Raw genomic sequence first — 23669 nt, 5'->3', positions numbered from 1 at the left:
CTTGAGGAGAATTTGGAGCAAATTTGTAAAAATAAAAGCTCTAGAATTTACAAATTCCGCCAAGTAATAAATTTAAAAGTAAGGTTATGTTGTCATAATCAAGGTAACATAACCTATAAAACCAAGTTGCTGATAGGTCTCCAAAATCTTGATTAAAATAATTTATTTGCTTTTAAACATTCTTTTAGAAATATCGAATAACCGGTGAATTTACACTAAAATATGCGTAGGGTAAGTGTGCCAAATTCCGGCCAGCTTGTAGTTTCGGCCACCTTTTTTGTTCCTCGAATTTCCATGAACTTTTAGATTTTACGTACTCTAGAGATTATACAATGCAAAAGAATAACAAAAAATGTAGATTCGACAAACGAGATGACGTGAAAAAGATATTGGAAGAATTCCCGAAGGGCAAGGAACTATGAGAATGAAGGTGGCCGAAATAGGGCACCAAAGCTATATCTATATTTTTATTCATTTTAAAATGTATTAAGAATGATTGTAGAGTAAATAAAGACGATAAACTCTTTACAAGGTTCCAAGCAACACTCTTTAAGAAGAAAGAATTAAAAGAAAAATCAATTTGAATTTAAAATATTACATTTCAAACTTGAGACTTTGACGCTTGCATGCAACTATGCCGAAATTTGGCACACTTACCCTATACATTTTATGAATGGAATTCGCCAACTAATTGTTGAAAAAATCAATAGGGTGATATTTTTTGTATATTGTTTTAATTACTTCTAAATAATTTATTTGATAGCAAAAAGTTTACCACGGTTCGAAAGGTCTTCTATTTATCTTCCATAAAGAAATTAAAAGAAAACAGTTTTTATACTTCCGTACAATCTTTTTAAGCACGCCAACTTTATCAAATAAAATAAAATAGTTTTTACAGTCTTATAAAAAAAAGAAATACAATTTAAAAATAAATTATTAAGTTAAAATAGACTCATGAATATCAACTATTCCAAAATAATATTCATAAGTAAAACGAAGTTAGGGAATCATATTAAAATCCTTCTGTCACCAAAAAAAATTAGGCATGTACGAAATCGATAAAATTCACTTTTAACTTCCCATATAATCCGAGTTATTTCTAATCTTGTAGATTATTTTCTTAGTAGTTTAATACTGAATCTCATAGGGGAATTGTGCCAAATGTCGGACAGTTTACAATATTGGACACATTTATACTGCTCAAAACTCTATAAATTTTTAGTTTTTTATTCGCTAAAGCTTATAGAATGCAGAAAATATAGCCTCTACGAACAAGATACTGAAGAAAAAGCCTTGGAAGAATTCCGGAAAGCCAATTTTGTGTCCGATATAGCACGCAAATTAATGCAATGTCTAGATATTTATGCAATTTTAAATGTATCTATTCAAAATTATTTTAGAGAAAACAAAGATTATTACTTACTTTTTGAGATTAAAGGCTTTTACTCTTGGTAACGAAGTACCAAAATATTTCAATGTCGCTTCAAGTTCAAAAAACTATTGTTTATGTAACATATTCAAATTTGGGCACAGTTCCCTTGTTTTGAACATAATTGCTTTAAGTATAGAGAGTGTTAATTTTCCAAGATTGAAGGCTTACAAGGCCCTAGAAAACGTATTTCTAACCCGATTTGGAAAAAAATTGGTTCATTGAAAAGGTCTTGAAATTTTCGACATATCTGAATATGTTCCGACGAGTAATGATTCAATTATTATGAGCAGACAATTTTTATTTAAAAGAGATGGCAAAGCGTCCCAGCTTTGTAGAATGCTCAAACTCATGAGATGAAGCTCTCCGTGAATAAGTTTTTCGCATGATCTTTTGATGCTTACTGATCTACTAGAGATCAAATTGCTTCAAAAATTACAAAAGCATATCAAAATCAAAAAATGACACAGAAATGATCATTTTAGAATGTTCTGGCATGAGTTACAAGTATACGGACAAACGAAAAATGTAAACACGAGAAAGATAAGTTATTCTCAGATGTTTAACCGATTCATTATTGATTGCAAGACCAGTTAAATTTTGACTTTCGAAAACTCAAGATAGTGATTTTTTTAGGTCATAGGTATGTTTGGACGAAATGTTTGTCTGGACCACTTCTATAACATATCCAAAAATAAAAGAAATCGTAGGAGCCGTTTTTGGGAAAAACCAAAAAATATGGTTTTGGATGGGATGGAGGGGGTGGTGGGAAAATAAAAATCATGCTAATGATCCTTGGGTTCAATTATGGGTTGGTCACAGAAGATCCTAAGTTCGTATCTCTTACCGTTTGGCCTCGAGATGGGTCACAAATTTACGGACAGAAAAAAGAATATTTAAAAAAGATTGGTCATTTATGGATACTTAACCGATTAATTACCGATTGCGACCGATGCAATTGGGTTGGAAATTTCAAGACCTTTCCAAAAAATCCAAATTTATCCAAAATGGTTGAAAAATAGACCCTCAAAAGTAGTATAAAATCTTTTTCCTTAAAAATTCAAGATGACGATTTTTTACGCCCTAGGTATGGAAATTTGTTTTTTTTTGTTGGTCCTTGTTTTCTTGCTGTCGTAGGGTAAAATGAGGTAATTTGGAACCATTTACAAATTGGGAAATTTGAGATTTTCTCACTGTTTTAGAGATTTAAAAGGCAGAAAAGCTGTTCCTTTTCTTTTCAATGGTTTTTTTTTTATTTATTTCGCAGTCTTTATTTTCTTTGTTCTTTATTCTCTTTGCTCATCTGAAACGGTGAGAAAATGTCAAATATCCCAAATTTAAATAGTTACAAATTATCTAATTTTACCCTAAGGTTTCTTTTCTGTATTCTATTGCATTGTATTTATGTATTTAAGTATTACCAACAGGTGCCACTACTGCGTCTACCGCCGACTTATCTAGTACTATTCTCACGACAGAAAATCCTAATTATTGAATCTACAAACATAAAGCATTCTTCTTTTTCTTTTAAATACGTGAAACTTTGTAAAACTAGTAGAAACCTCTAAAATAAAAATAATATAATAGATTTTTTTTGGTAATGTTCAAAAATCATAAACATATTTAAAAAAAAATCTTTCTGTATTTTTAAAAAATCAAAGATTACACTATGCAACAAATTGACAACTTTTTTTTGGCACACGGATCTCACATGGTATGTTTGGTAGAGTCGAGTCCTCCGATCAAGAATCTGCTCTTGGTTTTTCTCCTACACGTCACAATTTTCTTTAATTAATTTTTTTTTTGTTTTTGCTGTTTTGTCTCATATTATCAATTATTCTTCCGGTTCTAGAGTACAGAACTTAATAAATGAACATCCGTTGGAAAGCTAGTTGTGCTTCAACTTAAAAATTATGTGATATTTTTTTAAAAAATCCTTGGGGGCGGAAAAACAAAATCAAACTAAAATTTCTGAAAAATGACCTAAAAAAGCAACTTTTGAAAAATCATATAAACTAAACTAAACTAAATATTAATGTACTCTCTTCAGCACACAATAGACTCCACTTAGGACTACATTTTTGCCATAGAAGACATCTTGCTCCGATACCTCTAAATGCCTTATTTTTTTATTTTTGTCATTTTCAAAACACATGAAATCTTGCAAATTTTTGCCAAAAATCTTATTTTCTTAACAAACTGATGATGATATCGACTTGGAATGTTCTGAGTACCCCCCCCCCCATGAAAATTGTGACGTGTAGGAGAAAAACCAAGAGCAGATTCTTGATCGGGGGACTCGACTCTACCAAACGTACCATGTGAGATCCATGTGGAAAAAATCGTGTTGCATAGTGTTATTTATCTCATACAAATTTCCAAACATTGCGTGCAAGTTTTTCAAGAAACCACTTCTGAAATGTATCACTTAAATAAAAATCATACATATCAAATATTAGATCTTCAACCAAGGTCCCTCATAGTTTTTGTTCATCTCGCGCACTCCCAAAGTACGTCAGTTTAACCATAAAGGTTTCCCTCCCAGAAAATTTGCTACAAATTGCAAATACAATTCCCCCATGAATTGAAATCAATCAGAGTAATTTCAATTTTCAGTTTTAGATGCGGAGAAAGGCTACATATATGTGAGACTGAGAGAAAAAAAAACGTATCATTATCTGACTGCGTCTCAATATATACAAGTGGAAAAGGTCACCACCAAGAGATTTTTCCCTCCTTGAACTAAAACAAAATTATGAATATATTGTGGGAAAAAATTGATTTTTGACGCGCCAGCCAAATTAACTCTGGACTAATAAGCCCGTACAGCTAATATTCTCAATCCTTCTGGCCAGTAACAAACAAAACACAATTTTACCTGCCCCATTGTAAGCCATAAACACTCACGCCGAAGTATATTTTGACTTTGGACATTATATGAAAATCCTCAGAGTATAGTGAGTAATGGAAGAAAAGTAAATTCAGAAATATATAAAAGTATAAATGATGGTAAAAAATAGAGGTGGGCAGGAAGGTGTGTTCTGCTTGTCTGAGTCTCTTGTGTGCGTGCAATGAGAGTGAGAGAAGGAAAAATTTCGCCAGCTTTTTTTTCTTTTTGGACATTATTAACGTAGGGGAAAAAAAAGAAAAGAAAATAATGTACAAGAGTTGCTCATCAATTGATCTTGGTTCAATTGCCGACACTTTTATTCCTTCGCAGCTTTAATGTTACAGAAGCCTGGAGAGCTCTCTGGAGGTCATCCAGTGAGACCCACTTTTCCTCTATTTGGAGTCTCAGCCACCCAAAAGAAAACTCCGAGACAAATGCTACATTAAAACAGCAATTTATATACAGTATGTGTATAGTAGGGTGTCTTAATTTTTTTTGTAAAAGGTTTTTACGAAAAATAAATAAATAAATAAAGAGATGTCAAAGGGTCCCAGCTTTGAGGAGTGTCTGAACTCACGAGAAAGAGCTCTACGTGAATTAACTTTTCGCGTGGTTTTTGGGTGCATACCAGTTTATTATCGATTAAATTGATTCATTAATAAATAGGAAAACCATTCTGAAATGTAAAATTGTCTAAAAAAGCGCATTTTTGGATACTTTGGCACGTGTAACAAGCATATACGGATAAATAAAGAAAATAAATTCGAGATCGGTAAGTCATCTGTCTGATATTTTACCGATTCTTTCCCGAATAAGTCCGATGCAGGGTATGCATACGGATTGAAAATTTCAAGGTTTTTCAAAAAATCCAAAATTTAAGCGAACAGGCCCTCCAAAATGGCTAAACCCTTTAAGGACGAGAAGGTCTAAAATCGGGGCTCAGAAAAAAATCACTTTTTCTGACTTTTTAGAACAAAACATAGCCTTAAAAGGCCGTAGGAAAAATTTCATTTTTGGGTCACCACTTTTTTGGGACAATTTTAACCGTCGAAAATTCGATATCGAAATGTTTTTCGGTCATAGGTGTCTATAGACGAAAATATGCACCTTGACTACTTTTAAAACATATTCGAAAATGAAAAAAAAATTCTAGGAGTCGTTTTCGAAATAAACCGTTTCGGGGGAGAAGGTTTGGTGAAAAAGAAAAATAACTGTCCTAGATTATATTGACTTTAGTAAGGAAGAGGGGGTCATCGAAAACCACAAGTCGATATCTCTTACCGTTTGGCGTCTAGTCGTGCCACAAGCTTTCGGACAAATATATTTTTTTTTTTTTAAATACGGGAAAGATACGTCAATTACGAGTACTTTACGATAGACGACATGGAACATTTAAGGAGCGCCCTCATAATTTCTAATAACATAACATTTCTATAGGATTTTTTTAGGAGAAAGTGAAGCGACTTCAAAAATTGAAATGTAATCGAGATTCCTCAACGTATGTGTTATTTATAGTCAAGTGTGCTAATCCGGGCGCTTCGCTATCTGGATCATTTATGACTATTCCACTTAAAATATTATTTTTATTTCCGTAACATAGTCACTACAGTAACATAATGTAACTATTCATGTTTGAGAAAAAGCAAAAATAATATTTTTATTCATTAAATAATTGAGTGTAATCGACTCATTTCAATCTTGTGCCAGCTGAATTCTTCACTAAAATTTTCTAGCAGTGATATTTTCGCTAATGACAGCTGGTTGATTGAAAACATTTATTGTTTTTTCCTTGTGAAAAAAGTATTTTAAATCCAAAGGTTTAATTAAAAGTGAATTAGCGAAAAGGCAACCCAGTTAGTGCATGCTGACTTATTTCAGTATTATCATTATTTTATAATTTTTTTTTTTTATTTTTGAGAATTTTTTTATATTATGTTTCTGAATGAAACAGTGAATAATTATATGGATTTAGAAGAAAAAAGTAAAGTTCAATGATCAGTGAAAAGCTCCAATCCGAAGGTTTCTTTTAATAAGTACATCTTGAACTTTCCTTTTTATGTCCAACCAGCGATGGCCACTATAAAAAAAAGTGTTCTTCCACAAAAGGAAGAGAATATGTTTTCCGATTTTTTGATGGACCCCACGTATCTAATTGATAACAAGCTGTCAATTAAAAAAAGCGTGAAGTAATTAAAAAAAAGCAAGTACACTCATTTTATTCAATTTTGAAATGGAATCTAGGAGAATTCTGTAATTTTCGTGACATTGTCACGCGTGAGTTCGAAACCTGACAATGTCATTCGAGCTTTTTTGTCATATCATATGAGTTCGAAAATGCAATTCATTGAATTTTTAATGAAATCCCTTTACTTGATGATTTTATGAATTTACGGTACGTCTTTCTTGATTTGTTTAACAAAATTCATTGTCATTTGAATTTCCAGAAATCTCAAATATGCGACTTCTTACAATTCCACGTGAGCTGAAATGGCAATGTCACGGCTACAGAATCGCATTTTCGAAAAAACTCTCCTAAGATTCGAACCCAATTTGTCATATGACATTGTCAGAGCGTTACAGAATTCCCCTCCCTGATCATTATTTTGATTACAATTATGTTAAGCCGGCTTTTGAACTAGAATCTCACTTTGCGTAATATTTCTAAGATTTTTAAGTAATAAATTGTTAGTATATGTAAATATCGTATATGTCAAACATAACCTAAAAACGCACTAGGAAACATTTGGGTGGTGAAAATAATAAAAATCCAACAGCATTTTCTTCAGTTGTAAATAAATATTAAAATGAATTAATTTTAAAATAATTTGTCATTCAAAATATACTTTCTTTATCCTTGTTAGGTTAGGATGATTGAGAAAGACATAACCATATGCATACTAAAATACTCTTTAATTGATAATTCAGAAAGACAAATAGAAATGTCTTTTAAGTTCCTTTTTTTTAGAAGCAAGAAATTTAGGAGACATTCTCATATTAAAAAAAATAACTTCAAATTGTGTCAATTAAAAAAACCGAACCCAAACTAATGAATTAAGAAAAATAAATCTATTGTAAACCAGAAAAGGATTTCCGAAGTAAAGAAATGTGAGGTTATGTTAAGATAATCTAACCCATCTAACTTAAAAATTCAGAACAAATCACCAAGTGTCTTTTTGAAAATTATATTTAAGTTTAAGATTAAATACAGGGATTTCATTCATTTTGTGCGAGATTTAGAGCCTTTTTATGTTAATTAATTAATGGTTAAGGGACACAGTGCTTGTATAAAAACATAATCAAGAAGACGTTAATGAAAGCCTTTTAAATCATTTTATTTAACTTAGGGGGAGGTAGGGCTACTTTGAGCTGTAGGGCAACATTGTTATTCGTTTTTTTTCTTATATTTCTAAGGGAAACAGGGTTTTGAAAGGATGTAATTTGGATAGAGAAACAATTGAGGATCTAAATACAGTAGACTCTCTCAAATTCGGCCATTTGGGACCGAAATGTCACCCGAATTAGAGAGAAATTCGGGAAACAAACTTTTTGAAATGCAACGATTTTTTGTTCATCTGCATAATCAAATTAATTATACATACTCATATATATTGTAAATTTCATGAAAATCCTTTAATAATGCAAAAACATATCAAAACTAAGACAAACCATGGCAAATTTGAGCATATTTGCTTCATTCGATAATCATAATCGAACTCGAGAAATGTCAACAAACTTTTTTCGAATTTAACTGCGCCCGAATTAAAAAGTAGCCCGATTTTAAAAGAACCGAATTAGCGAGAGTCTACTGTAAAATAATTGTAAGGCCTAGCTTCATTTAGAAATATGCCTAAAAATCGTATCAATGTAGCCCCACAGCTCAAAGTAGCCCTACCTCCCCCTAATATTTTTTGCTAAATTTTGATAAATCTTTTAAAAATCTTGTTACTTCTCTAGCTTGTGCTTCATTCTTTTACCATAACCCTTTATTTAGAAAATTCCGTCCCTATAAAAATATATCAAAATATGAAAAATATTTAAAAAATAATGATTCAGGCTTTTCAAATGCCCTGAGAACTGAGAGCACTTCCTATCAAGAGTCCCATCAGCAATGAAAACACAAGACAGTCGGACAATCCCATTCTGTGGCAGCAGAGAATGCTCTCAAACATGCGCGCCCATCTATTTGTGGCCACTGGAGTGGGTGGGATTTTCCGGGCTGTGACCATTTGGAAAGTCACCATTTCCGGACGAAGCCACCTCATCAGCCACCAGCAAACTGCGTGGCCTTCCGTTCGGGGCCCTTCGCCCTCACGGGGCCCACTTCCGGACGCCAATCAGCTGTGTGGCAACAAAATGGCGGCGTCTTGAGATTTGAGACCCTGAGCGTCTGGGAGTCACTCAGGGGCCCCAGGGCGGAGGCTCAGAGGATGCATAGTGAACGTGGAAATAGGAGTAGGAACTCACCTTTCACGATGGAGCAGACAAATCCTGTCCTTGGCCACTCGAAGCTTCTTGGCCACGATTTTCTTGAGGTTCTCCACTGTGTAGTGCGTCTCGACGGTTTGGGTGAAATTTCCCCCCGTCGTGGTGGAGATGTTAATGGTGATTGGGGTGGCGGAATCCTCGATGCCACACCCACTTGGGGCATCCCGTGAATCGCTGCCCGAATTCTCCATGATTCTTTTCACTTTTTGTGATTCTGAGCAAATGGAACCCGCTCCACTCACACCACTTTTTTCACACCTTCTACTCCCTTCTGTCGTCCTTCTGCACCAGTCACACACGCACACGGGTCACTGGCACTTTTTTCTATGCACTGGAACTGCCCAAATGGCCACTAATCATCCGAAAATTCACTATTTCTGATTATGTAAGGGCGAGACATTTTTGTGGCGAAAAAACTCCTCTCGGCAGCGTAGACTCAATACCTGGCAACACTGAATGGCTTCCAAAAAGGGTTGCCCGTTGCCCACTTTGGCAGCTCTGCTTTGACGTATCGCCGGCAGAGACATCTGCCAGAAAAATCGATGAATAATTTTACCCGCCGGCGGAAATCCTTTATTGAAAATTGTATAGAAAAATCGTAGTATTTAACCAAATTTGTCTCATTAATTTCGTGAAATATATCAACAAAATTATTACCAGTCTTGGTAGATGCTAATTTTTTCCTGAAAACCAGAGATTTTTTCCTGTTTGTTAATATGTGCCAAGGAGGATTGAGTAGAGATGTGCGCCGATAATTTCGGCGGTGGCGGCTAACACGTAAAAATTGTCGGCGGCTGGCTGCGCGCCGGCGCGCCTAGCTGAAGCAATCGGCTGCGGCTCAGCTAGGCGCGCCAGACTTTTCCTTAACATTTTTCGATTACAATCCACATAAATTATCGATTTTCCTCAAATTTTTTTCTTGCTAGAATTACTAATCATGGAAATCTATTAAAAAAAAAATAGTAACAAAAAAACAGATAGAAAACAATCTGTCAACTTCAGGCACAACATTTTTATGGTTTGACAAAAAGACAGATTCAATAAAAGTATTAACAAACATTTTTGAAATCCGTAGACGTAAAAATGAAAATAATTTTATCAGGAATTATAAACTGAAATTCAATATCCAATAGAAAAATTGTTTATCTACAAACAAAAATATTTCTCGCTGAAAATTTGATAACAGTTGGAATATTTGGTAAGAAATGTTGATTTCGATGCACTTGATTAAAACATTATTTTAAAAAATGTTTAAAATCTTAACCCTTTAACGACGGGACACTTTTTACGAACCGAAAATCATCAATAAAAATGAAATTGGTGAACGTAATCAGTGATAAATCTTACATCCATGGGCGTAACCAGCTAGGGGCGGGGGGGGGCAGCTGCCCTAGAAGCGTCAAAGAAGACAAAAACAAATGAGAAGTAAAAAAATATATTTGGTAAGCAAAAAATTAAATTTGATAAGTAAAAAATACGAATCTTTCCAAAAATGGATTTAATTTTTCTATCCATAAAGTTCGAAACTTTCATAAAAATTCTACTGCTTTTGAAGTTGTAAATTTAGTCACTTCTCAAACTTGATGTTTTACTGCTGGTTTGTACGCACCACATCGTTTCCAAATCTCGCAACCCCGATAGTAAGCGATTACAGTGCACAATGCAACTGGCTAAAGGTCGTGTAGCAAGTCAAGTAGAGCATGTGGCCTCTATAGCTCAGTTGGTAGAGCACTCGTCTAGTTAACGAGAGGTCTCCGGTTCGATTCTGGGTGGAGGCAGGAATTTTTCCTATCTCCACTGAGAAAAAAAACTGGATGATTTGAGTGTCATTTGCTCTGATTGACGATTTCTCTGTATCTAAATTTATTTTTTTAATGTTTATACGTAAACGTAAAGTAAAAAGTTGTAGGAATCCATAATATTTTTGCAGATGTACAGCTATTTGCTATCTAGTAAATATTGAAGCACAAAAGTGAATAATTTTAAAACTACCGCATTGATGAATGATTTTTATTATTTTTTTTTTATAATAAGTTAAAGTATCCTAAGTCGACCACTTAAGGATAGATTCTGTGAAAATATTATGAAAAAAGTTATAATTTGTGTTTTTTGATAGGGTTTTTGCCTAAAACTATAGAATAGATCCTTATCTATCTAATTGTGAACTTCATTTAGACATAATATAGTTTTAAATTATGAAAAAATTAAAATGTTTCAAAAATGCAAAGTGTTCCTCTACTCGACCGCCTGGGGTTCCTCTACTTGACCACCAATTTTTCTTAAAATTAAACAAATCACAAAACTAAAAAGTCACTGATTTAACTTTGGCTTGTTCAACACATCATAAATAGCACCTAAAATTTAGTTAATCAATAAATAGGGAAACTTATTTTTATGAATTCCTTCAGAAGTATAGAACAACATTCAAGTGAAAAAGCTTCACTTGCTATGATTCGTAGACCAGTCGAATTCAGGAACATTATATTTGAATTGCACTCTCAATACATAATACATAATAATAATACCTAATAATACATAATAATAATACATAATAATACATAATAATAATACATAATAATACATAATAATACATAATAAAATAATACATAAAATTAATCTTTAACTTAGTCATGGAACTAAAATTTTTGCACAGTAATAAAGATAAAATCCTCAACTTATATTTGGACTCAAAATTTGAATTCTCAAGTAATCTTTAAGGGTAATAATTGAAATAATTCCTTAAGAAAAAAGTCAAAAATTTAAAAAAAGTATGCTATAATTTGATGAAAAATTGCGAATTTTTATTTAAGAAATACTTTAACGCTCCGTCAATTTATGAGTTTTTCAGAGTTTTATGGTCAATTTCTATGATATTTTCACTGATTTGAATTAATTATGAAATAATTGGCCCTATGATGTTAAACCATTCGCTAAATATTATTGTAAATTTAAATAAATTGAACAATTATTTCCACCGGTCGTCCAGTAGAACGGCTGGGTCGACTCGAGGATACTTTACCTTATATCCAAAATTTTTTAAGCAAAAGCCTCTTGACAATTGAAAGTATAATAACTAACTATCCTAACTATACATTTTTTTCATAAGAATGAAAATTATCTATTATAGGGTAAGTGTGCCAAATTTCGACCAGCTTCTAATTTCGGCCACTTTGAGTGTAATTTCGGCCATGCAAATAAATTAATTAAAATTATGTATGTAATCTTCGAATAGTCAATGAATTCATTTTGCTTTCAAATATTTATTCATTTTAGGGTGTATTAACACAAAGACAGTTAAATTTTAGGTATAATTTGAATTTAAATTGCGTTGTAAGAATTCAGTGTGGAAAGAGTTTTACAAAAAATGTGACAGATCGATTGTGTCTCTCTAGCAGTGTTGTGATTTGTGGTGAAGTGCAGAAGATTTTCCTTCGATGTTTTTCATGAAAATTGATTAGTTTTCATTAAAGATTGTTTCAGTTTATGTTAATAGTGAATCAATCTTTAAATTTCGGGTAAAATTTCCCAGCTGGATCCTGTATTTCGCGTAAAAAAGTATATACTTTGTGAGCGTCTCTCCGGTGAGGTAGTGTTGGATATTCCGGCAACATCTTTTGCTTTCCTAAATTTCTTATTCATTTTATGTTTTCTTTTTCAATTTCTGAATTCTACAATGTCCAGAGAAAAAAAACCATCGCTTCTATGAAAAAGATGATGTGAAAAAGCCATTGGAAGAGTTCAGGAAGTGCAAATTGCTACGGGAATCTGCGCGTAAATTTGAGATGCTACTCTTCAGGTGTTTAGGACAAATTACACGGAAGATCTCAGGGTTTGTGAGTCATATAAACGTATTAAATTAAACATTAAACTCGTTCCGTTTGACGTTTTGAAATTTTCTATCCGTTTGCGTCACAAAATGTGGTCAGAAAAAAGGTGGCCGAAATTTCACACAAAGTGGCCGGAATACTACCCAAAGCAATGTCCATATTTTTATTAATTTTTCAATATTTTAGGAAGTGATTTAAAGAAAACAAAAATGATAAACTAGTCTTGAAGGTTTCACACAACCCTCCCGAAAAGGAGGTAACAAAAAATATCAATATGAATTACAGTCTCGCTATAGGCCATCGCTCTATAGTCCACAATTTATCGACCGTTGATTTCAAAACACTGATTTTAAGTTAGGTTATGTTTTTTAGTACGCGACATGCATAATTATTTTAATATTTTTGGAAAACTTTATTAAGTAGTTGTGATAATTGTGATCCACAATGAAGAGAGCAAGGACAAGTACCACAATCGCAAAGAAAGTGGAAGCCGTCGAGCAATTTCAATACTAAAAATCGTTGATAATTTTAAAAACTTACATGGACTATAGTGCGACCCAAGTGTCAAATTTGAAACCAAATATGGACTATAGCGAGACTCCACTGTAGAAATATTACATTTCAAACTTAGGACTTCGGTGCTTACATGCAACGATGCAACTATGCCGAAATTTGGCACACTTACCCTATGGGTATTGTCAGAAAAATTACTGAATTGAATTGAAATAAAACAAAATTCGGCACGGCGCGCTAAAAAGAACTGGAGGCGGCGGCTGGCGGCGCGCATGAAAAATTTTTGGCGGCGGCGGCTAAGCAAAACTTTCGCCGGCTCGCACCGGGCTCTAGGATTGAGGTGCAACCGCGGCGCCGCTTTATGATTTTCGACTCACAAAAGTTGTCAAAACAAAATCAATTATGGCGCCTTTGGATTTTGTGTGCATTTTTGCTTAATTTATTTTCCGTGATTGTCCCCTATTTGTTAATCTTTTTTGAGATTTTCTAATGAAAGTTTCAAGAGTGCAAACCAAACTTTAAAATGCATATCAAGCAGGTGAGGCACGAGCTCTTTTCCATGGAGAAAATCAAGAAAAATATTTGATGAGGTTATGTTAGAGACGCCTAAAATAAATTAATTTATTTTACCTTTTCTCCAGGTTATTATACAAGGATTTAAGAGTTATCGTGAGCAAACGATTGTGGAACCTTTCGACAAGAGGCACAATGTTGTGGTTGGAAGAAATGGTTCGGGGAAAAGTAACTTCTTCTACGGTAAGTCACTTTTGTTTATTTTGCCTGGTTTCCGCTGATTTTGGGGCTTCCTGTAGCCATTCAATTTGTCCTGAGCGATGAATTCACCCATCTGCGTCCGGAGCAGAGACAGGGTTTGCTCCATGAGGGTACTGGGGCTCGGGTGATGTCTGCTTATGTCGAAATAATCTTTGACAATTCCGACAATCGCGTTCCGGTAAGTTTCTGGGCTGTTTTTTTTTTTTGGGGTTTTCCCGCGGTCTGATTAGGATCTTATTGGGGTATTTAGATAGAGAAGGAGGAAATCTGCTTGAGGCGTGTGATTGGAGCCAAGAAGGATCAGTATTTTCTGAATAAGAAAGTCGTTCCGCGTACGGAAGTTGTCAATCTCCTGGAAGCTGCTGGATTTTCCAATTCCAATCCCTACTACATCGTCAAGCAGGGCAAGATCAATGAGATGGCCACAGCAGCTGATGCCCAGAGGCTAAAGTTACTCCGGGAAGTTGCTGGAACTCGAGTTTATGACGAGAGAAAGGAGGAATCGATGAATATTCTCAAGGAAACCGAAGGAAAGGTCGAGAAAATCACGGAGTTCCTGATAACAATTGAGGAACGTCTGAGGACACTTGAAGAGGAGAAGGAAGAGCTAAAGGAGTACCAGAAATGGGATAAAGCAAGGCGAACGCTTGAGTACATAATCCACGAAACCGAATTGAAGGATACCAAGAAGCAACTGGATGAGCTTGAGCATCAGCGAAGGACTTCCGGGGACAAGCAGAAGCAGCTGCTGCAGGAAGTGCAGAAGGCTCAAGAGAAAATCAAAGGAATCCAGAAGAATCTCAAGGATGCCAAGAAGGAAGTGACTGGAGCCAAGGAAGATCGCTCAGTTCTGTCCGCCGAACAGCAGCAATTGCTCCGGGAGAAGACCAAGCTCGACCTGACCATTCATGATCTCACGGATGAGGTTCAGGGGGACAATAAGTCCAAGGAGCGAGCTGAGCAGGAGCTCGAGAGGCTCAAAGTGACAATTTCCGAGAAAGAAAAAGAACTCGAGGATGTCCGACCAAGATATGAAGCTATGCGACGCAAGGAGGAAGAATATTCCAGAGAACTCGCCCTCAAGGAGCAAAAGCGCAAAGAGCTCTACGCCAAACAAGGCAGAGGATCCCAGTTCTCGTCCAGGGACGAGAGAGACAAGTGGATTCAGAATGAGCTAAAGTCACTGAATAAGCAGATCAAGGATAAGATTTCGCATCAGAACAAACTGACGGATGACCTAAAGCGAGATGCCACGAAGCAGAAGGAGCTGGAGAGGAAGATTGAGGATCATGGATCGGAAGTTGAGCAACTGCGACTGCAGATTGATGAGCACAACAAACAGTACTACGAGTTGAAGAAGAAGAAGGATCAGTATCAGGCCACGAGGAATGAGCTGTGGCGGAAGGAGACACAGATCACACAAACACTGTCCTCGCACAAGGAAGAACTGGCCAAGGCGGATCAGGCTCTGCGATCGATGGCCGGGAAACCCATTCTCAATGGGAGGGATTCCGTGAGGAAGGTCCTGGACAGCTTCAAGCAGCGCGGAGGACAATTTGCAGACATCGCCAATGCCTACTACGGTCCAGTGATTGAGAATTTCAACTGCGACAAAACGATCTACACGGCCGTGGAAGTGACAGCCGGTAACAGGCTGTTTCATCACATTGTGGAGTCCGACAGGGTCGGCACACAGATTCTCAAGGAGATGAACAAGCAAAAATTGCCCGGAGAAGTGACTTTCATGCCACTCAATCGCCTTCAGGTTAGTACTCATGAACTACGATTTTTAATAATTTTGGTTTTGCGCCCCGAATCTAGGCAAACCCCTTTCCTTTTTACTTTTTTTTTTGTACTTAACACTTTCCGGACCGCAGCATATGCTGCAAGCCAATTTCACAATTTTTAATCAAAAATATCTAAGCTCAGGAATTAATTGAAGTCCTACAAAAAATATCTTACATTTGGACATCCTTGTAGTTTGTAATCATCCACAAGAATCGGATTTTTATCAGTTTCTGAATAATTAAAAAACATTGTTTTCCACAGAACATTCATATGCTTCTTTGGGTACTCACAGTCCCAAAAGAGACGAAAGAGTTAAACGACCATAGGTCCGATTCTATTGAACCGATTTTATTCTTCACTAAAAAAAAATTGAAAGTCTTTGAATTACTAAAAAAAATCTTTAGAAATAGAAAAGTTTGAAAAACGAACACCAGAGGTCTTGAAAAATGTTATGGCACAAAAAATGACATAACCAAAACGTAAAAAGGAAGAAGAAGAAGATTCTTTGACACCCTATAGCCAACGACCGCAGCGATTCCACTGGATTTCCAGCAGCCTTTTCTGCCATGTCCGCTGATTTTACCGCTAAAAATCCGCGTGGAGTTCCCTGGATTTTACCGCTCAAAATCCACGTAAGCTTCCGAGATGGAATTTGACGCTAAATTTCTTCCTAGCGTTCCATGGACGTTTGCGGAACTCAGTATAGAACTGTCTAATAAGAAATGTCCGCGAGTTTCCATGGACTTTTCTCCGACGAATATTTCCACGGCTTTTCCTATGGATTATTAGCGTATAATCGGCAGTCAGCCCTTTAAAAATTTCGAAAAATCCTCTTTTTTACCACGAAACTCTCCGTGGAAATTTCCATGCAACGGCCTTAGAGGCTTCCGTGGTTTAATATTACGGAATTCCACGACTTTTCCAGTGGTTTTTTTTTTAAATATATTTTTCTTCAAAATAATTCCAAAAATTAATTTAAAAATTTCGTGGAACTTTCATAGAGAATTTCCAGAAAAAAACATCCACAAATATGGACGATCAATGCCAATTGGCAGCTTAGAACTTGAAGAGTGTTCATCTATCAGAAGAACACTCAATTGATCTACTTTTGAATTGAAAATATTGCTACCATATCTTTCATTTGAGTATGTCTAGCTCGCAAGAATTATAGCGTTAAGGCGAAAAATAATTGCAGAATTTTCGCGCTTCCATGGAGTCTTGGTCGGAAAGATATCAGAAAATATATTCGGAATATTCAAAGGAAATTTTGAATCAATTTCCAGGGAATGCTCTCAGATATGTTGCAAGAAAATTTCTCGGACTTTTTCCAGGAAATCCACGCGAGAAAAACTGATAATTCCGCAGAATACCAAGCGGAATATTATCGTTTTATTTCCCCGAAAACTCACGCGGAAAAATAGGAGAAAAATTCCATGAATTTTTCCGTTACTGTGAAACATTGCGGCCGATCGGCTACAGAGTAGGCTGTGTGGATCTTGTCAGAGTGTCAAGCCTAAAACTTTAAAGCGAAGAAGAAGAAGAAGAAAAGGAACGTTAGAGAAGTTTTTTCTTGTGTTTTTGCAAAAAAAAAACATTTTTTCTTCTTAATTAGCAAAATAATAAAAAATGTTTGACTGTAAAACTCATTTAATAGACTTTCATGTACTACAACAATATAAAATGAGGTTAATGTAATAAGTCGAACATCTCTTAACAAGGTTATGACCGAAGATTTGAACAAAAAAAACATTGAAATAATTACAAGGATTTCTGATTTACAGGGTCCTAATCAATGTACACTACGCCCCCTCCGTCATGTTTCCATCTATACTTGTCTCTTTCTCCACTTTTAGCTAGGACACCCTCCAAGTCATAAGCCTCAACTTGTCACATAAAAAACCACGCCCCTAACAGCACGAAATCACACTTTTACCGATTTTAACCAATTTAAAAATCAGTCAAGTGGTAGTCCAAAATAGATTACAAAGTATTGATTTTCGTGAAAAAAAATAATTATCGGTTCATAACCAATTGAGAACCGATTAAAAATTAGTTCAGATTTGTCAGATATTCCTAGACCTCTAAAAAGACCCAACAAAACTTCGTCATGGAATTCCGCAATTTTTCTTCTTCCTTTTTTAATGGCTATCAATCACTGGCACCACTAGCAATCGTACCGTCACGTCAATTAACCAAAGTTATCAAAATTTGTCTCGAGTAAGCGAAGTCTCACACCCATTACCTAATGGTTGCTTCACGGATGGTTATTCCAAATCTCAACATTTTATTGCAAAAATTGAGGAAAATATACTCCATGAAGTGAAAAGAATAATTTTTTCATAAATAACACTGTGTGACACGTTGTGGGCGTCATTTAAGGGTCTCAAATCTGAAGTCCGTTTGTCCGGGTCACGTCTAGATTTTTTAAATATGCATTTTTAGTTTTTTGCTGTTTTCTAAAATTCAAAAATTTATATCTCCGATCCTATTTATCCGGTGGTAGTCACATAAAGCTAAAATGCGCATAATTTCATCCTCTATAACCCTTGTGAACATATCAAGAACTTACGATGAAAATAAAGTATATTTTTTAATTATTTTTAAAAAATGTACACCCAAAATTGTGTATTTTTGTGTTTTTTCCATCTTCTAATAATTCTCCCACTTAACTATAATATTTTATGAGCCAATTACTATGCCTAAAAGTGAGTGAATTTAATATTCTTTTATTTATATCACTCAAGTCTATCCCACTCTTTCGGTCTCAAAATTGGAACACTGAGAGAGAAATCCGAAAAAAAAGTTAAAATAACATTCAGGAAATGTTTAATTTACCCTGCCTGCAGTATTGATCCGAAATCGGTGTAAATATTACGCTTTTTAGGTGTATTAGGGGTTTAAGTTACCTTTTTTCATGTTAATTTTACCCTTAAAAAGGTGTAAAATTAACATTAAAAAATGTTGGTATATTTTTACACCTAAAAAGTGTTAAAGCTATGAAGACAAAAAGTTAATCGCAGCCCCGTTTTTTTCTCAGTGAAGAGCTAAATTTAATTTGGTATGATGTTCAAAAGAAGAAGAAGAGTGCGAAAGAGTAAAATAGAATTATGCAAACAATTTAAGAAGGAGCAGGACGTGAATTTTGACTGTATGAAATTTTCCCGATCTAAAAGGTGTGTTAAAAGGGTGAGATTTGAAAGCTCTGGCACACCGTTTTTGTCAGGAAAATTTCATGAAGTCGAAATTTGAATCTTTTTGCTTCTCACATGTTTTGCATATGACTATCTCATTCTTTCGCACTCTTCTTCTTTTAAACATCACACCAAATTCAATTTAGCTCAATCGAATTTGTCGATTTTGTTTTGATTCGAATTTAGACTTCATGAAATTTTCCCGATCTAAAAGGTCTAAAAGGTGTGCCGGAGCCATAAACACTCACTTTGAAATTAATTTTGAAGGAAAATGTTTTTTCAGTGTTTCTTTTTTAATTTCCCATATTCCGGTTTTTTAAATTAATTTATTGAACTTTTTTTTAAATAAATTGCAAAGGAAAGTTTTAAATTAAAAAAAGATTGTAATGGAACATTGGTGCTCTAGGTGAAAATTCACGATTATCCAGATGATCCAGATTCCATTCCCATGATCTCCAAGTTGAAGTACGAGGAGCAGTATGATAAGGCTTTGCGCTACATCTTTGGCAAGATCCTCATCTGCCGAAATCTCGAGAGAGCCACTGAATTGGCCAAGAGCACAGGGCTTGACTGTGTAACTCTCGAAGGTGATCAAGTATCCTCCAAAGGATGCCTCACCGGAGGTTACTTCAATACCTCGCGGTCGCGCCTGGAGATGCAGAAGAAGAGAAGTGAATTTATGGAGTTGATTAGGGATCATGAGGAAGAGCTGTCGAGCCTTCGGGGTGATCTAAAGCAAACTGAAAGTAGCATCAACAGCGTCGTGTCGGAAATGCAGAAAACTGAGACGAAGCAGGGAAAATCCAAGGATATCTTTGACAAAGTTCAGGCAGATATTCGGTTGATGAAGGAAGAATTGACGAGAATTGAACGTTTTCGGAATCCCAAGGAGCGTTCATTGGCACAGTGCAAGGCCAATCTGGAGGCCATGAATAGCACTAAGGAGGGCCTGGAGAGTGAATTGCATCAGGAATTGATGTCACAGCTTTCGACTCATGATCAACGCGAAGTGGATCAGCTCAATGACGATATCAGGCGCCTCAATCAGGAGAACAAGGAGGCTTTCAGTGCTAGAATGACACTCGAAGTGACCAAGAACAAGTTGGAGAATTTACTGACGAATAATCTCTTCAGGCGTCGAGATGAATTGGTCCAAGCACTGCAGGAGATCTCTGTAGAAGATCGTAAACGACAGCTCAACAATTGTCGCAATGAATTGGCCGCTACTGACAAGAGGATCAAGAAGGTCAATCAGGATCTCGAGGACATGGACAAAAGGTTAGTAAATTCAATTATCCAAGACACATACCATTTTTGTAATATTTTAATACGGAATCTTTCTGTGTTAAATTTTATTCGGGATATTGCAATATAATTTATTAAACAATATTTTACTTAATTTTTAGTGATGAAAATAATTTAATTGGAAAAGTTTAGAAAACAATAACCCAAGACACAAACCCATTTTTAGCACAGACAATATTCACTTTAGTTCAGAAATACCAAGGGGCATTTGATATCCAAATAATGTATGTCTCAAATGTAACCAACATATTTTCAACGTAATCGAGCTATTTCTTAAAAATATAATGTATGAACTCAATGGATGTAAATTATATGAAAATTATGTCCGTTGAATGCCAGTATAATAACTTCACTAAAAATTGTATAGAAAATATCAGGTGTTTTCTATTAATACATATAATACATTTTGTTTGATAAATTCCAGTTAAAATATTGTTATTTTCCCTTAAAATTACGACCAAACATTTTTGATCTATAAACAAGTCATAATATAATCTATTTTTGAGTGAAAATGTATAAAACTACGTCAAATATTTCTAAAGTATATTTATCTTACATATTCATGTCATTATGTTCACATAATGTCGTGAAATTGTATGAACATCATATTCTGATATATTTTAGTTGCATTTGTTCCATAAAAGACACAAGTTATATACAACTTGTCTTCTTTTTGTATGACGCTGCCAGATTGTCAAATTCTACTTTGTTAACTAAGCATAAGTTCATCTGCGAGTGAAAATTTGTGAGAAAAGTGATGTCTCACATTAATTAGAGTCCTAAAATGCAGCAGCGTGTGCAGAAAAATCGAGTATGCAGATAAAAGGCACTAAATTTTACAAAGTAAGTGCAAATGATGAAAAAGTAGTGAATTAACACTTCGTTTGTGAGAGCTAGTATTTTCTTCCTTTAATTGCAGTGTACCACAAGTACAAGCGTTAGGACAGCTTCCAGATCATTTGTTATGAAATCAAATTGCAGAATGAGTGCCCAGAATGCAGAAAAAGTTTATCAAAAGCATAATCTTTCAGTGTTTTGAAATTTTTGCTGTGTAGTGATATTATTGACGTAAGAAGTCTACAAAATGTAAATATGATATATGACATCTTATAAATATAATCACTAAAATATATAAATGTGTTTTATTTTCTGCTTTTCTTACTTATTCGGGTTACAATATCTTGATTTTATTTTATTAGAACAATAGAAGATTATGGCGTGGAAAAATACAGAAAATTAGCGACGCCAAACTCAAATTAATGGAAAAATGATACACAAAACATTGCAGTGCAATGATATTTGTCCAAATTATTGTTTAAAGGGCTGTATTCTATCAATACAAGCAGTAAAAATTTGAGAACCATAAGTTTTTTAAATGATATAGGGGAAGGTTTTGAAGGTTCGTATTAAAAAAGGAGTCCAAGATTTAAGATTTTTTACTGAATGCCACACACACACCGAATCAATTATATCACTATATCAAATAAATCTCTTACTTATTGGGTTCATAATTCTGCCTCACAAAATTCCTGGAAGTCTTTGGATTTTCCTCTACAGGAAAGTGAAAATGTAGCGGCATTTCTTACGAAGGTGCCCTGGTTAACTCAGCTTCGTACCACTTTTTTCCACCTCTGTAGGCCTCATTTCCCCCGAAAACATTACACCGGACACAAAAATTTGGGCATCACTACTTAAATGGAACTTTCATCTACTTGTTTTTAGCATTTGTAGGAGATATCACGCATTAAAAATCAATTTTAAGTTATTTTTCTAACACATGTTTTTTGACACTCGGAAAACTATTCTTTCCCTGCATTTTGACAGTCAGTTAAGAGCTTGGTTAGGTATGATTCTCTCATAATCACACCTAATGTAATCCTCAGATTGTCTCTATTTATCTTATTTATTTATAAGTTCATGTCCCTGTACAAATATTAAGTACTATATGGGGCTGTATAAACACTTCCAATGGATCTCACAGAACATATTTCGCACGTAACTGATTTCAAAATGACCAGTCACCTATTTAAAGTGAAATGTGGGAAGTTCCACTTTAAAGCAAGAAAAATTGAATGAGAAATATTCAAAATACATCGAATTGGCAATTAAAGAATCACATCTACCATAAGCAGTCTAGTTTCATCACTGCACAAATTAGAAAGTAGTAATCACACCTATTATAATCCTTGTTTTTTTTCTCTAACGTCTCAAAACTGTCTTACAGAACATTTTTTGAACATCAGTGATTCTTAGAATTACCAGTGATTAATTTAAAGTAAAATGTGAAAAATTTCGCTTGAAAACAAAGCAAATTGGATGAAAAATTCTCAAAATGCACCGCATGGGCAATGAAAGAATCACACCTACTATAAGCAGATTCAGGCTTAATGTTTAATTTGACAGAAGTGAAATAAAAACATCTGATGAAGTTTCATTTTGATGGGGAAGTGCGTGTTTTCCTTCGAGATTTTAGTGAAAATTGTTTAATATCCCAAAATTTTCTTGAGGATTTATTTAGTGGAATCTCTGATAAGTTAAATATCCCGAGCGGCGTGCACAGTGTGACCCAAAACAGTGAACAATTCTCAAATTCGGTGGTCAGTAATTTTGACAGATGTTTTTACGAAGCTGCAAAATTTAATTTTCCTGAGCTTGAAGAGTGGTAATTTTTATGAATTTTCCTCCACCCACAAAAACGACCCCCTTCGAGCAAAAGATTTTCACGGTAAATATTAACCCTAATAAACCCTTTACACTTTGAAATAGTTGCTTTTTTGAAAAGACACTCAAAATGCATAAAATATTACACATCAAAATTACAATTTTAGGCCCATTTTTTATTTTTGTCTTTTGGACCCAGGAAAAAAGGCCTAGGCTTCCAAGTTTGTCAGGAAATGTGAGATGTAGGACTAGCTTTTAGATGATATGTCCATGGATGATATTCATTTAGTAACTTGGAAAAAAATCAACTTTTACGAAGCTGCAAAATTACGAAGGTGCAAAACCTTTCCCTAATGTAAAAAGCAATAAATTTATTCAATTTTGTTTTATTTAATTTCTCAGCTTTCCCTTAAGAATTTCAAGTCGGGAATGAAATTTTGTTCACTAATATTTTAGCCTCTAACGGAAAACAATTATTGCATTAAACTTTCATACACGATAAAAGTGCACGAGGCACAAAAAATGTGACTGCATCGTTGAGGATAAATATTTATTTATTTGAGGAAAATATTGGAGCAAGACTTAAAGAAAAATGGACAAGAAATGACAGTTCTTCAGTCGATAGTTATAACATTGGTATTACAGAGTGATTATATTTTATTTAGTCATAATCAATACATTTTACCGTACAGGATGACTTGATTAGGTATAAAATAAAAAATTGTTATATTTTGGGTATAAAAATTCCCCATTCACCCGAATATGGGCCTCTTTTATACGGTTATATAGAAGAAATTTATAAAGTC

The 23669-nt window shown here is 34.6% G+C and overlaps 2 protein-coding genes and 1 non-coding gene across 5 annotated transcripts in view; 2 read left to right on the top strand and 1 right to left on the bottom strand.

Moving 5' to 3' along the window:
- The window catches only part of LOC129808080 (midnolin homolog), a 44296-nt gene extending 35006 nt beyond the window's left edge, over positions 1-9290 (bottom strand). The window contains exon 1 of one of the 2 annotated variants that reach the window (XM_055857767.1): positions 8784-9290. In XM_055857767.1, the coding sequence (XP_055713742.1) occupies positions 8784-8995 (212 nt within the window). In that variant the 5' untranslated portion in view covers positions 8996-9290. The remainder of the gene's footprint in view (positions 1-8783) is intronic. The other variant, XM_055857768.1, reaches the window with a different exon arrangement.
- LOC129808077 (structural maintenance of chromosomes protein 3) overlaps positions 1-23669 on the top strand; it is a 70963-nt gene that overhangs the window by 42482 nt on the left and 4812 nt on the right. The window contains exons 2-6 of one of the 2 annotated variants that reach the window (XM_055857764.1): positions 13670-13682; positions 13786-13900; positions 13957-14096; positions 14169-15683; positions 19304-20175. In XM_055857764.1, coding sequence (XP_055713739.1) covers positions 13670-13682; positions 13786-13900; positions 13957-14096; positions 14169-15683; positions 19304-20175 — 2655 coding nt within the window. Of the gene's footprint in view, positions 1-13489; positions 13683-13785; positions 13901-13956; positions 14097-14168; positions 15684-19303; positions 20176-23669 lie in introns of those variants that run through there. The other variant, XM_055857762.1, reaches the window with a different exon arrangement.
- Positions 10510-10582, top strand: Trnat-agu (transfer RNA threonine (anticodon AGU)). The gene has a single exon. It is a non-coding gene; the product is annotated as a tRNA-Thr (tRNA).

Source organism: Phlebotomus papatasi, chromosome 3 (genome assembly GCF_024763615.1).
Source record: "Phlebotomus papatasi isolate M1 chromosome 3, Ppap_2.1, whole genome shotgun sequence".
Taxonomy (NCBI): Eukaryota; Metazoa; Arthropoda; class Insecta; order Diptera; family Psychodidae; genus Phlebotomus; species Phlebotomus papatasi.
The sequence above is the reverse complement of the archived record's forward strand: the minus strand, read 5'-3'. Positions and strand labels throughout refer to the sequence as shown.